This window comes from Thermobia domestica, unplaced genomic scaffold (assembly GCF_964235325.1).
Source record: "Thermobia domestica unplaced genomic scaffold, izTheDome1.hap1.1 HAP1_SCAFFOLD_119, whole genome shotgun sequence".
NCBI classification, from domain to species: Eukaryota; Metazoa; Arthropoda; class Insecta; order Zygentoma; family Lepismatidae; genus Thermobia; species Thermobia domestica.
This window is the reverse complement of record NW_027655891.1, coordinates 574,905-589,245: the sequence shown is the minus strand read 5'-3', so window position 1 is coordinate 589,245 and position 14,341 is coordinate 574,905. Positions and strand designations below refer to the sequence as shown.

Sequence of the window (14,341 nt, the reverse complement as noted above, 5' to 3'; positions counted from 1 at the left end):
AACAAGAAGAAAATCAGTGGATATGTCCATTGCTAACTATTTTCCAAAATTCTTTTCAAACGGTTCGGCCGTTTTCCCGTTTGAAACACAACGTCGATTGAATATAAAAAGAGGAAACAACTGTGAAAACTAACCTAACCCTTCCCTCCTTTAAATTTAGATTTTTTTGATAACCTTTGAACACGTTCCGCTTATTTTGAATAAAATCTTTACACACAAATTTACAGCAATCTAACTTCATAGGATCTTGAAATAATATATTTGTTACATGTAAATTTTAAACCTTTTCCGGCTTAAAATATTCGCTTTAAAAATTCATAGAACTTTGTGGGTTTGAATAGTGAAAAACATAGAAGAGAATAATTTCACAGAATGTTAAATGTAAAAAGACCAAGTAGGCCTACCAAGAATGAATTCCTTTCTCCTTAGTGAATATGATAGGACTAAAAGTAGATAATGTCGTCTGTCGCAACGTTAAATTTTGGAAATTAAAAAATAAAACAGTTTGTCCCTTAATTTACATTGAGTTTTATTTATCTTCCATAAATCTGTAAACTATTTTTAAAAGCTTAATACAGGGTGTCCCACAGGAAAAGTGTTATACAAATCTTGGGTATCATAAAAGTGGGTATGAAACCAAATTTGTACACGACATACCTCTATGGTTGAGAAATGCAGGTACATTACAAGAGGTGCTGGAAATGACCTTCGCCACCTGTATACACAATTCAACACGGCGTTGCATGTTCGTAAATGTTGCTGCCAGTGTATTGGGCATGACTGTCTGGATTTCACGGCGGATGTTCTCCCGTAATTTGTCTACGTGGCAGCATTGTAAATCTGCGGAAGAGTACGTGTTCTTTTGTGAAACAGTACTGGATAAGTGATTCCTTTAAGACATGTTGGAATACGTGAACACACAAATCACTCCATCATGGAGTAGTGAGAACCAACATGCAGTCGTTCAAGAAACCTCATTCACAGAAGATAGACGTGTTCCGTGCATTATCATAGCAGCACATTATGAGGGCAATTTTTTTAACACTACTCTCACCATTGAAGTGAACTACGAATTGTTTCACGAATTTGTGTCATCAGTTGGATGAGAAACTGACACTTGGTACCAGCAAGATAAGGCCACATGTCATACGTTAGAGGCAAGATGGCTGCGATGGAATCATTGTTCCCTGTCAGAGTGATTTCCAAAGGATTATAGCCCCCAGGCCACCTGACTTGACCCCTGATTTTTTTCTATAGGGTCACTTTAAAGGTAATGTGTACAAGAACAAACCAAGCACCACCGACGAGTTACGTGAGAACATCACCATCAAATCCAGGCAGTCACGCCTTATGCTCTTGCACCAGGATTCACCAACATGCAGCGCCATATTGAAATGTGTATACAGGTAGGGAAGACATTTGCAATACCTACTGTAATGTACCTTCATATTTTAACCATAAAGATTCATGTGCAAATTTGTTTCCATATCCTCTTTTATTAAAATTTTTATAACGCTTTTCCCGGGACCTCTTACGAGTGGGACACCCTGTAGTACTAGCTTTGATAAAAAGTCTTCTACGTTCATCCTTAACAACATTCTAAACTTGTTGGTAGCTTGTATGAAGTTTATCACACTAAAAACCAGCACGATATCTGGATTCATAAAAATATATATCATGTACTTAGAGTTTGGTTGTTGGTTTTTGATGTTTAGCTTTCCTTTATCGCATCGAGAGTATACAAGACATGAACCTATAACTGAAGTGAATTTAGAACTAGCGTCATGCGTTCAATACTTTCCCACCGGAAATCCAGCCCGGAACGACGTGAATTGAATGTATACATACTCATCGGCGGAAATCTGTCTTCAACATTGAGGATGGGTAAGACCTTTCCAATATAATATTTAAACGATGTTCAAAATATTTACGAAGTTTAAAAACAGTGTTCTGGAGGATCACGGAAACAGTGTTGTCTTCAACATTGGGAGGCGGGCAGATTTGAGGCTTATTCTGGGGTACATCAATTTCATCTCACTTTCCTTTGTGACAAATTATCACATTTCTCCCGAAGAAAAACAAATTTCAAATCGCATTATTGCGGGGGACATGTCCCCCTCACCCTCCCGGGATTTTCGCCAGTGTATATAGTGATGGGTAAATTCCCGGGAAGATATTTTTCGGGAATATTCCCGGGAAGATTCCCAAAATGGGAATTTTTCCGGGAATTTATGTACAATTTTAAATAAAATTGCATTCTATTACTATATTATGGTTTCAAAGTTAAGTTCTTTTTTTTTATCACAGTAGCTATATTATTATAGTTGTCTCCAGGTCCGTATTCAGGGGGGTCTAGGGGGCCCCCTAAAATGTTCACGGTAGACTGGGAAATGAACTATAATATGGTGATGAAATATAATATGGTTGCGTCGCCCCCCCTAACTTCAGTCGGGTCTAGTAATGGTTAAATTCCCAGGGAGATATGTTTCGGAAATTTTCCCGAGAAGATTCCCCAAAATTGGAATTTTCCGGGAATTTATGTACAACCACAAAGAAAATTGCATTCTATTACTATATTATGATAACAAAGTTAAATTTGTTTATATATCACAGTATATTATTACTGTTGTCCCCAGAGGAGTCTTTAAAATGTATATTCTGAACGATGTTATGTTATTTTATTAACATTTTATTATATTTAGAGAGTATGCAAAATGGATATTTATTTACAATATGTTCTATGAAAGTACATATGTTTCAAAAATGGTATAGTAAGTCCACATATTTTTAACCCGCTAAACAGTTTACATTTACATGTTAGTGGATTTTCTAAACTTCTGCTACTGATATTATAAACATATTAAATTTTTAAATGTTATAAACTAATTAGATTGGGTAACTGCCAGAACACAGATGTCCCACCATTTTGTCAACATTTGCGCATAAATATGTATGTTCACAATAGTTACACGTCTTTCCTGTCTTTGTAATTTTACATGTAACATTGCCACACGTGACTTTTCCTCCTGCCCATTTCTCGAAATTCCATGCGTTAATTCACATGTAAAAGAAGTTCGAGTACCTCTTCAAAAATTCGAGTCAGAGAGAGGAGACAGACTGACGTCTATTAAAAACGGTGGTTCAGGGTTTATTAATAGTACTTCATATCTATTTCTACATAATTCTACATTACTTTACAAACTGGATTCAAATTAGTACTTTGCTACTTTTGGCAATTATTTAGCTTATCTATCGGGTCAGATTTTTCACCGACTTTTTTGCGATATTCTATTCCGATGTTGTTGTTTTATGGTTTCATACGTTAAATTATGTTACCAACATTAAATTTAGAGAGCATTGCTGAGCAGGCGTTAGCGAGTGAAGGCGGATTAGAGCCCCGCAGGGCACGATGTTTTCTATCTTCGTTACCAACAATTCACTTTCTTTTCTCACATAAATCACTTTGAGTTACCTTTACAGTTTGTACAAATCCCCTGCTGCCCTAAAAAAAAATGTGTTCGATAATTTCTTGACTACTTGAACACTACTTTCAATAGTAAGACTATTCATGGCTTTTGATTAATTGTTTTAACAAAAGAGACACTGACCAAAGCTTAAAACTTTACTTTATTTTAAATTATAATTTGTAACAGTTACAAATTATAATTTAAAATAAAGTAAAGTTTTAAGCTTTGGTCAGTGTCTCTTTTGTTAAAACTACTTTCAACTCATTTCTTCCGTAAATCATCCTACTTTTTGCTAGTTTTGGCCCCCCAATACTAAACAATTACTCTATTTTTTAGTGGAAATGGAAATGGAGCTCAAAAAATCATATTAAGTATATAAAAAAGTCAAAGAATTTTAATTTTTTTAAACCTCCAAATTCTTTAAAACCTAGAAGTAAATGATAATATATTAAAATAATGTAACTAGTCACACGGTTCCTATAATTTGAAAGATAAAGTAAAGAAATGGAAATAAATTCCTTCCCGGGAATTTATAGGCCGAGGAAAAAGCCGGAAATATTCCCATTTTTTAAATTCCTTCCCACCGGGAATATTCCCACTGCCCATCACTAAGTGTACATACTAATCAATAAACAAATCTGAGGGTTAAAGTTTAATTCTTAATACAAAAACACTAAATACGAGGTGTACTTAGAGATGCAAGGGCTCGGAAAAAAACGTCTTTTTTGGAAAAAACTCGGGTTTTTCTGCTTCGCTTTTTTGCTTGGGAAATTTTGGGCTTTTTTTTCAAAATTTTGATTTAAATTGATAAAACAGACATTGTTTGGCTTCTCTACAGTACAAAAACCCATTTAATTAATAGTTGATGTAGGTAATAATGTAAAACCTAAAATAAACCATGAATTTCGAAAAGATTTTTTGAAAATTTTTAACATATTTACATTCTGAATTCCTAAGGATTAATCAATAGATGTAATAATTTTTCAACCTCTTATACACAAAAGTAAGTACTTTTATTTTTAAAAAATGATACACAAATAACTAGCAAAATTGTATGTTGTATTTTTACTTCAAAGTATCACAGACCCTATTTTCGAAACAAAATAAAATAAAAGATGAGACAAATATATGATAATCTTAATGGCTGCACATCAAGAGCTTGGTTACGGGTGGTTCTGCACATTCTTGAAACTTTTAAGTTTTAACTTTCATATACATTGTATGGATATTTCGAACAAATTTTTCATTCATTGATCACATACGCAATAATGTTACCACTTATCAGGTGCTTTGGAAGTGCAAAATCGGTAAAATTCCGAATTCTATAATACACTGACTGTTCCTTAAATTTGTTTAGAATCGGGCAAGTACCGAATTTTTTGTTCATGGATCATATGCGTAATAGGCCGTTCATCTGATCGTGTGGTTTCCTAGGCTTATAACCACCATCACGGTTTATCCAGTCCTGAAGGTTTCTGAATTTTTAACGACAGCAATTCAACTTTTAAAAAAAAATAAAAAAAAAACAGCAATTAATCACTGTTTTAATTCACAAGAAAGGCGACAAAACTTATTGTAATAATAAGCGAGGTATTTGTTTTAACATTATATTAACAAGATTGATTCCATACGCAGATGAAATTATTGGAGATTATAAGTGTGAATTTAGGGAAATAGATCAACTATCGACCAGATATTTACTATTCGATAAATACTCGAAAACAAATGGGAATATATTACCAAGTACATCAGCTGTTTATTGATTTTAAAAAGGTTTACGACTCGGATACGAGGGAAGTATTGTACAATTCTTACAGAATTCGGAATACCAAAAAAAGCTAGTTAGATTAATTAAAATGCGTTTAAATGAATCCCAAAGTAAAGTCCGAGTAGAGAAATTCTTGTCCATGAGGTTCAACGTCGAGAATGGTCAGAAACAAGGAGATGCGTTATCGCCATTATTATTCAGCATTGTTCCGGAGTACGCTATTAAAGATAGCAACCAGTCCCTTGAGCTGAATGGTATTCACCAGGTTATGGCGTATGCTGATTATGTAAATTTAATAGGGGATGGTAGGAGAACAATAGAAAGAAATGCATAGGCCTTAACTAAACGCTTGCAGCGACATTGGTTTAGAAGTAAATGAAGATAAAACAAAATACATTGAAGTTCACCGGGATCGTAATACGGCAAATTGTGGATGCGTTAAAATATCAAATAATACTTTCGACAAAGTGGATACTTTCAAATATCTAGGATCAATATTACCAGACCAAAATCATATCCACAAAGAAGTTAAATGTGGACTGAAATCAGGAAATTCGTGTTATTATTCAGTTCAAAATATTTTGTCGTTGCGAATTCTGTCGAGGAATTTAAAGCTTAAAATATATAAAACGATAATCATGCCTGTTGTTCTGTATGGTTGTGAAACATGGTTGCTTGCGTTGAGGGAAGGACGCAGACTGAAAGTATTTGGAAATAAAATCCTGAGACGAATATTCAGACACAATAGGAACGGGAATGGAGGAAACTTCATAACGAAGATCTGCATAATTTATACGGTTTACTAAACATCGTTACAGTCATCAAGTTTAGGAGGCTCAGGTGGGCAGGTCATGCAGCCAGAATGGAAGAAGGTAGGAACGCTTTCAAAGTTTTAACTGGAAATCCAATCGTAAAACGACCATTAGGAAAACCTAGGGTCAGACAATATTAAGACGGATCTCGCAGAAACAGGAATACAAAGTAAAAACTGGATCCAGTTGGCTAAGGATAGAACTCAGTCGAGAGCTTTTGTGAACGCGGCAGTAAACCTTCGGATTCCACAAGCCCTAGAGAGAGAGAGAGAGAGAGAGAGAGAGAGAGAGAGAGAGAGAGAGAGAGAGGATATATTTAAGTTAAGCACAACTGCACAACAACCATGAGTGAGTGGTTAGTTTTTGCACTTCTATCGGAAAGTCCGGGATTCAACCCCGAATTCGAGCATTTTTACAAAAGTTTTTCCTCATTCCATCTGTGAATGTAGAGATAGTATATGTACTGTGAATCCTGGCCGACTTTCTTTATCCTTTATTTATTTATTTATTTTACACTGGATATCTAACAATATCAATGGAAAGGATTTGGGAAGGTATTGGCCAGGGCCTGTTTAGTAGGTACCATCCCGACATTTGCCTGGTAGGACTGAGGAAAACCCTGGAAAACCTCAGTCAGGATGGTCGGCAGAGGGAATCGACCTTACGACCTCCCAAATGCGAAGCCAATGCTCTACCAGTTGAGCTACTTCGCTCGGTAGCTCGGTTTTATAATCTTAGTACTAACTACCAGCAGTGACGGATTTGTGAAGGGGGTTAGGCTGGGGATGTCTTACAGATTGAAGCCTGTACCCCGAAATTACGGAAATTCTAAAACAATCGATACATTTGTTATGTCTTTACTCATAAACTTCAAGCTCTCCTCAAATAAAAATTAGGTATTTTTAGATAAACTAAACATTATATGGAAAAACCCTCCCAAAATACTTTTCTAAATCCGCCACAGTTATCAGTATAAAATGGTCTTCAAAGTTGTATCCGGATGATTATTGCTGAATACAAACTAAACGAAATATTAGTTATGCTTATACTCGTAAACTTCAAGCTCCTCCCAAATAAAAATTAGGAAACTTTAGAAAAAAAAAACATTAAGCAGAGAAACACCTCCCAAAATACTTTTCTGAATCCGGTACTTATTATTTCTATAAAACTGTATTCAAGGTTGTATGCGGAAGATTATTGCTAAATCATTGCACAGCTACAGTAAACAAAAATGTGGAAGTACGCTCTGACGGATATATTGAAAAACATAAGTTTAACTTATGTGCTAGAAGCTAGAGTAGGCCTACTAATTTCTAAGAAATGAAACATGGATAACTAAAAAGAAATGAGGTAGAGAAGAAAAAAATGTCGATAACTCAGAAGTTAAAATAAAGTTAAATATCTTTTACAGTTGCCCTCAAATACTACATACTTTATCTTTACTTTAATTCATAAAACATGTGCTCCATTTATCTTGATGGTGAATTCCAGAGCGAAATATAGCATTTAGGTCATGAAATCTTATTTAACTTTAGAGTATACTATAAGAAAGCTATTTAAATAGAAAAATCATTAAAATTTAAAAAAAAGGCCAAAATTTCCAAAATTCTCGTTTTTTTTTTTTCAAAAAAGCCGGCTTTTTATGTGCAAAAAGCCATCTATTCAAAAAAGCATCTCTAGATGTACTAAATTTATTTAATATTATACAAATATCCTATTATGTTTTACAGCCATAACTAGCAGCATTCGTATGATTGGATCAACATTGGGCTTCGTGCTTGCCTCGTACTGTTTAGAGATGTATGTGGACCCCAACTTGACTCCTGTGATTGATAATAGTGATCCAAGGTGGATTGGTGCTTGGTGGTACGGTAAGTGCTTTGGTTTATCGATTTGTTTTTGTAGCCTACACTGCAAGAAATAAATCAATATTTGGACATTTTTTCCGGAAGGACTTTTGATCATTGTGTAACATATCCAAAAAGTGTCCTTTTGTGTTGTATCAGTGATCGAAAACCGTTTTAGAATGCTTCCTAAGAGTAGGCAATACGAATTCGCCTAATCTTACTCAAAACATACCTGACCGTCTGATTTATTTAATGGTTTTACGGGCAGAAAGGACTTGCAAGTGTGTAAATAATAATTTAAAACATGTCCTAATACATTCAGAATGCATATAGGTATAGGGAAAAAGTACTTAGTCTTTGGACTCTGAATCTAAATAGATATGCTGATTCTTGTTGTATCTTATCTTCCTGATCCATTATTATTGAAACCGGACATGGTCATACATAAGTGCCACTTGACATTTTAGAGAGGAGTAAAGATGAGAGTGAAGCGTATTCTTGTGACTGTGATTGCATTTCAGAAATATTCTTAACGCTATCTATGACTGTGTTTGTTGTATGGTGATTAAATTTGAATCTGAAAATGCTTGATTTGTACCCCAATTTTAACAGAAGCTTAAGAAACGAGGTTTAACAAGTCATTGAATGCTGTAGTAATATCAAGCAACTTTCTCTCGTTCTTTCTTAGCGTTCAACTGAATTTTTTCCATATTTATGAATGGCGTCTAAAATAAAACACTATTAAATATAATGTTTGCTATGATTTTATTGGCGTTTTAGGATGGCTAAAAATCAATAATTTCAAATTGCAATTACATTGATTCATACTTTCTTCCATTCTCCATAAACCTAACAAATAATTTTTCACTATGAAACTACAATAGACCTCCAAACAATGGTCTATTCAATACTGAAACCAGAAATAGCAAATCAAGAACTATTGGTTGCAATAGAGAAAGGTCAAAGACAGATCCTGTTCCTCAGTTGCTGAATACACGCCAAGAGCTCCAAATATAGGATATTGAATACTGAAACCAGAAATAGTAAATCAAGAACTGCTGGTTGCAATAGAGAAAGGTCAAAGACAGATCCTGTTCCTCGGTCGCTGAATCTATGCCAAGATCTCCAAACATAGGATATTCAATACTGAAACCAGAAATAGTAAATCAAGAACTACTGGTTGCAATAGAGAAAGGTCAAAGACAGATCCTGTTCCACGGTCGCTGAATCCACGCCAAGATCTCCAAACATAAGATATTCAATACTGAAACCAGAAATAGTAAATCAAGAACTACTGGTTGGAATAGAGAAAGGTCAACGGCAGATCCTGTTGCTCGGTCGCTGAATCCATGCCAAGATCTCCAAACATAGGATATTCAATACTGAAACCAGAAATAGTAAATCAAGAACAACTGGTTGCAATAGAGAAAGGTCAAAGACAGATCCTGTTCCTCGGTCGCTGAATCCACACCAATACCTCCAAACCTAGGATATTCAATACTGAAACCAGAAATAGTAAATCAAGAACTACTGGTTGCAATAGAGAAAGGTCAAAGATAGATCCTGTTCCTCAGTCGCTGAATCCACGCCAAGACCACCAAACATAGGATATTCAATACTGAAACCAGAAATAGTAAATCAAGAACTACTGGTTGCAATAGAGAAAGGTCAAAGACAGATCCTGTTCCTCGGTCGCTGAATCCACGCCAAGACCTCCAAACATAGGATATTCAATACTGAAACCAGAAAGAGTAAATCAAGAACTACTGGTTGCAATAGAGAAAGGTCAAAGACCGATCCTGTTCCTCGGTTGCTGAATCCACGCCAAGACCTCCAAACCTAGGATATTCAATACTGAAACCAGAAATAGTAAATCAAGAACTACTGGTTGCAATAGAGAAAGGTCAAAGACAGATCCTGTTCCTCGGTCGCTGAATCCACGCCAAGAAAACCAAACATAGGATATTCAATACTGAAACCAGAAATAGTAAATCAAGAACTACTGGTTGCAATAGAGAAAGGTCAAAGACAGATCCTGTTCCTCGGTCGCTGAATCCACGCCAAGACCTCCAAACATAGGATATTCAATACTGAAACCAGAAAGAGTAAATCAAGAACTACTTGTTGCAATAGAGAAAGGTCAAAGACCGATCCTGTTCCTCGGTTGCTGAATCCACGCCAAGACCTCCAAACCTAGGATATTCAATACTGAAACCAGAAATAGTAAATCAAGAACTACTGGTTGCAATAGAGAAAGGTCAAAGACAGATCCTGTTCCTCGGTCGCTGAATCCACGCCAAGACCTCCAAACCTAGAATATTCAATACTGAAACCAGAAATAGTAAATCAAGAACTGCTGGTTGCAATAGAGAAAGGTCAAAGACAGATCATGTTCCTCGGTCGCTGAATCTATGCCAAAAAGTCGTTACTCGTATCTTTTATTGCTTTTTCTCTATGAATATTAATATTGAAACTAGAAGAAATAGTCAATTTATATCACTTCCTCTTCTAGAAAAAAAAAATGAGGGTGAATATCGTATTTTCTTGATAGACCTTGAAATGTTTCCCAAAACCCGCTTATCACTTTTAGTTGGCTTTTTTATTCTATTATCTACATTGAAACCAGATTTTTTAATTTTTTTAAAACATTTTTTGCTTGAATAGATTGTTGATGGATAAGGTGGAACCTATTCTTGGGACTTTGAATCAATTCCAATGGAAGTGATTCTCAATATATCTTACTGTTTTAGTTCCGATATCTGTCGACAGACGAAATAGTGGTTCTGTAGGACTTCGTTACTTACGCATGGCATAGTTTGGATTGGAAGTGTAATGTTTCTTTTACCCTGACACTTGAATTAGTGGTTGCTCAACCGCCGCATTTACTATCTACGTTGAGTTAAATAAGTTCTTTCATCCACGGCGCAACGGGTCTCCAACCACTGCGGTCTGAAAATACAACTACTGGTAGTTACGATCCGCAGCGGCGGTTAGGCAGTTTCTAATTCCATTGTATCATATGGAACATTTTAACCAGACTGGTTCAGTCTGCAAACCGCTTGCATTGCTGTCAAATTCTATGGATTACAGACACATTTTCATTCTCTTGTTGTTATGTGAAGTTTACGAACCAAAACACGAGCAACCTCTATACAGAACGTTACAGAACTCAACTGAGTAAGTCGGTAACTATATTGTTCTGATAAGCTAATGTAAATATTTGGGATCCTTCAGCATCTCCAACTATGTTCTGGACATGCGTAAAATATTTGAAAATTTGGGATCTTACAGCATCTACCACCATGTTAGCCTGGTCTACTCTAGTTCTAAACGAATGTGGGGATTGTAGCTGAAAGGAAAAGACCAGACCAAACTTAGAGAAATATCTGAAATTTCTGCTATGAACATGCCCCTAATAGTTAGGCAAAATTGTGTACAATGAAACTAGAGGTAATTGAAGTAATGATCAATGAGGTTGATGTTTAATTCATTTCCGGTCAATTTATTGGACATTGAGTTTGCGTTCTTAGGTTGGACGTGTTTAAATGTCTGAAAGATTGTGTAGGATAAAAGACAGGAAACCTGGCCAAAGAGAATGTCATAACTTGAGTACTTCTGGATCCGTGTTGTCAAGAGTCCCTCTCTGCAGTTCCGTTTCGGGAGTTGTAAAATGTCCTTGGAAGTATCAAACTTGGTAATCGAAACACTTAATAGCAAGAATCGTCCACGAAATTTCGAACACTTTTTAGATTTAAGTGGATTATTCTGGCTCATTACTTCGTAGGTAGTACTGTGTCGAAAACATATATTCGTCTGTTTACGATTCACGGCTCTTTACGTTTACTAATTCATCGCGACTCTCGATCTCTACTCCTTCTTCCTATTTCCAAGGAAACAATTTTATGTAACCGAAAACATGAAATTGCAGATTTCAGAGATACTTCGAAGCAACAATGGCTCCAGCCAGCACGTGGAAACTCTTTAGGAAACTCAGTTGAGAAAGAACATTCTGCTGACCAAAAATCCTTAAAAGCTCAAGACACAATTTTCCGGATGATTTAAATTTTGTCAATCTAAAAAATTTCTGGAAAAGATAACTACAAAATTCTTACATTACAACCATTTGCTGATACAATTATAAACATTTAAATGCTGATTTAATGGTAGTTATCTAACAGTTATATAATGTAAACATATAACATTATGTAAATTCTCTTAACGTAATATTACTAGCTTGCAGTATCTGGTTTCCTAAGAAAGACTGTAATTCATGAACAATGTAATAATTCTTATGACTATTTCTTTTTAAACTTTGTCGAGTAATAAAATTTAATAAGCACAAGTGATTATGTCAATAAAATTAAGATAAATTACTTTTAAAAATATAATGTATCGTAATGCTACCAAGAACTAAACCCAAACACCATAACATCCCATAACAATATTTGAGTGCTTTGGCATTATTTCCACTACTGATTGCGGAACACAACCACGAGTGAAGAAGATACTAGCACAGGGGTCTAGCCAGCGGGTTTATGTAGGAGGGTCCCGTCGTTTTTGAGGTGGACCACCTACAATGTACAAAGCCAAAAACTGTGTTGTAGCTAGTGTTTCTGAGGCCTGAAAAAACCGGAAAACTTTGGTTCCTTTCCGGAAAACTGAAAACACTGGTTTTTTTGCTATTATTATTATTATTATTATTATTATTATTATTATTATTCGCTTTTTCTTCGTAAATTATATTCCAGGTAGTTTTTATTAGGTTTAACAAATAACTAATGTCCCGGAACAAACGTTATACCTTTGTACATAAGTATTTTAGTGTAAGCCCTTCTACACAGAAACTATCTACATAAAACTGATTTTCTTTGAAATTTCACTTAATATCTTTAAGATTTCCTGACAAAAATGTTTATTTATTATTCGTGACTTCAAAAAAAATCATATTTATTTTATTAACATCTATATCTCATTTCCTGTTTTAGTGGCCGTCCACATATTACGTAACGCTATTTTTGACCAATTTTTAACCCCTCCCTCCTGCTTGTCACACTTTGTAACGCAAGGCCGAATACCTCCCCCTTTGTTATGTAACACTTTTTGATTTTTGTTTTTTTCACCAATTTCAATTATTTTGGGGGTTATAACAATAGAAAACTATTTTTGATTGTAGAACTTTTTATTATAAAAATACAAAATGCTTATATTATTGTGAATATATTTGTAGCGTTTATCGCCGACACAACAAATTATTGAAAAATGGTAGACCAATAAAGTTGTTTAATTAACCAATTCTAATTCTTCAAAACTACTATCGTTTTCCCAAGGAGATCGCACTCATCATTTTAGATCAATGGTGATTGGCAAGGAGAAAGTACTGCGGAAGATGGAGTTAAAACACGATTTAAAGAAATAACATCGACCTCCTCTTTCGAGATCCAGGATGCTTCGTGCATTTGAAGTTCGCCAGTGTCAACGATGCAAAGTTCTGTTCCTCCTCGACCATAGATTCGAAGTGGCAGAACATATGAAGGATCGGAGACATCTCTTTTGTGAACAAGCTTTCGAAAATCTTTGGACTTTGGACTTCAGCTTACCACTTTACAAATTCTTCTTGTCCTAAATCAGTGCGAGAATGCGAATAAACTCGATTTCTTCAGAAATATTCAAATCCAAAAATAATAATTTAAAAAATAGTACCACATTTATATCCGACAAATTAGGTTTTTTTATATCTTATAATATGCAAATTGTGGATAATTTCGTCGCGGAAAATATTATTTCAGGAAAAAAAGTTTCTTCTGTTTTACATGCGAAACTTCTTCGAAGAAAAGAGTGGGTAATGATTCGAATCAAAAGTTTTAAATAATATTCTCAGAAAGAGCGATAGGAGTGGGAACGCGAAGAAATTTTAAAGCGGTGGTTACGATCAGTAACAACTAACTCCAGAAAAGCGTGTGTCATAAATGCAATGCTGCGATAACCACAAAACGGAGTTTTATTGTATTGTAGGGTTCCTCACCAGTCATGCTGGTGCTTAGAGCGTCTTCGAATCGCTTCTGTATGTTCAATTTATATAGGCTATAGTTTACACTTTCCAAAATAATGGAAATATTTATTTATTTATCTATCTATCTATACAGTTATATATAGATTCCTAACTCCGCCTACCGCGTAAGGGGTTCTACTGTGTACATGTGCTAACATTATACCTAGGTATAAGTATTGAGTTAGTTATTGGATTCTTTACTGTTACTATTCTTACAAATTATTTCCTTTATTTCATTAGGATGGGCTCCACTAGGATCTATTCTCATAATTTTTGGATGTATGCTTACAATGTTCCCGAAAACTTTACCTCGAGCTTACATGAGAAGAGAAAAAGATAGAATAGCTGGGGTTGAAATGGTTGATAATAAAAGATCCTTTGCAGGTAAGCTGTAAAAC

The 14,341-nt window shown here is 35.1% G+C and overlaps 1 protein-coding gene across 1 annotated transcript in view; it reads left to right on the top strand.

The window, feature by feature from the left end:
* Nucleotides 1-14,341, top strand: part of LOC145676374 (solute carrier organic anion transporter family member 74D-like) — a gene marked incomplete at its 5' end in the record, with an annotated part of 95,456 nt that overhangs the window by 41,791 nt on the left and 39,324 nt on the right. The window contains 2 exons of the mRNA XM_081747227.1: nt 7,778-7,918; nt 14,184-14,327. Coding sequence (XP_081603353.1) covers nt 7,778-7,918; nt 14,184-14,327 — 285 coding nt within the window. The remainder of the gene's footprint in view (nt 1-7,777; nt 7,919-14,183; nt 14,328-14,341) is intronic.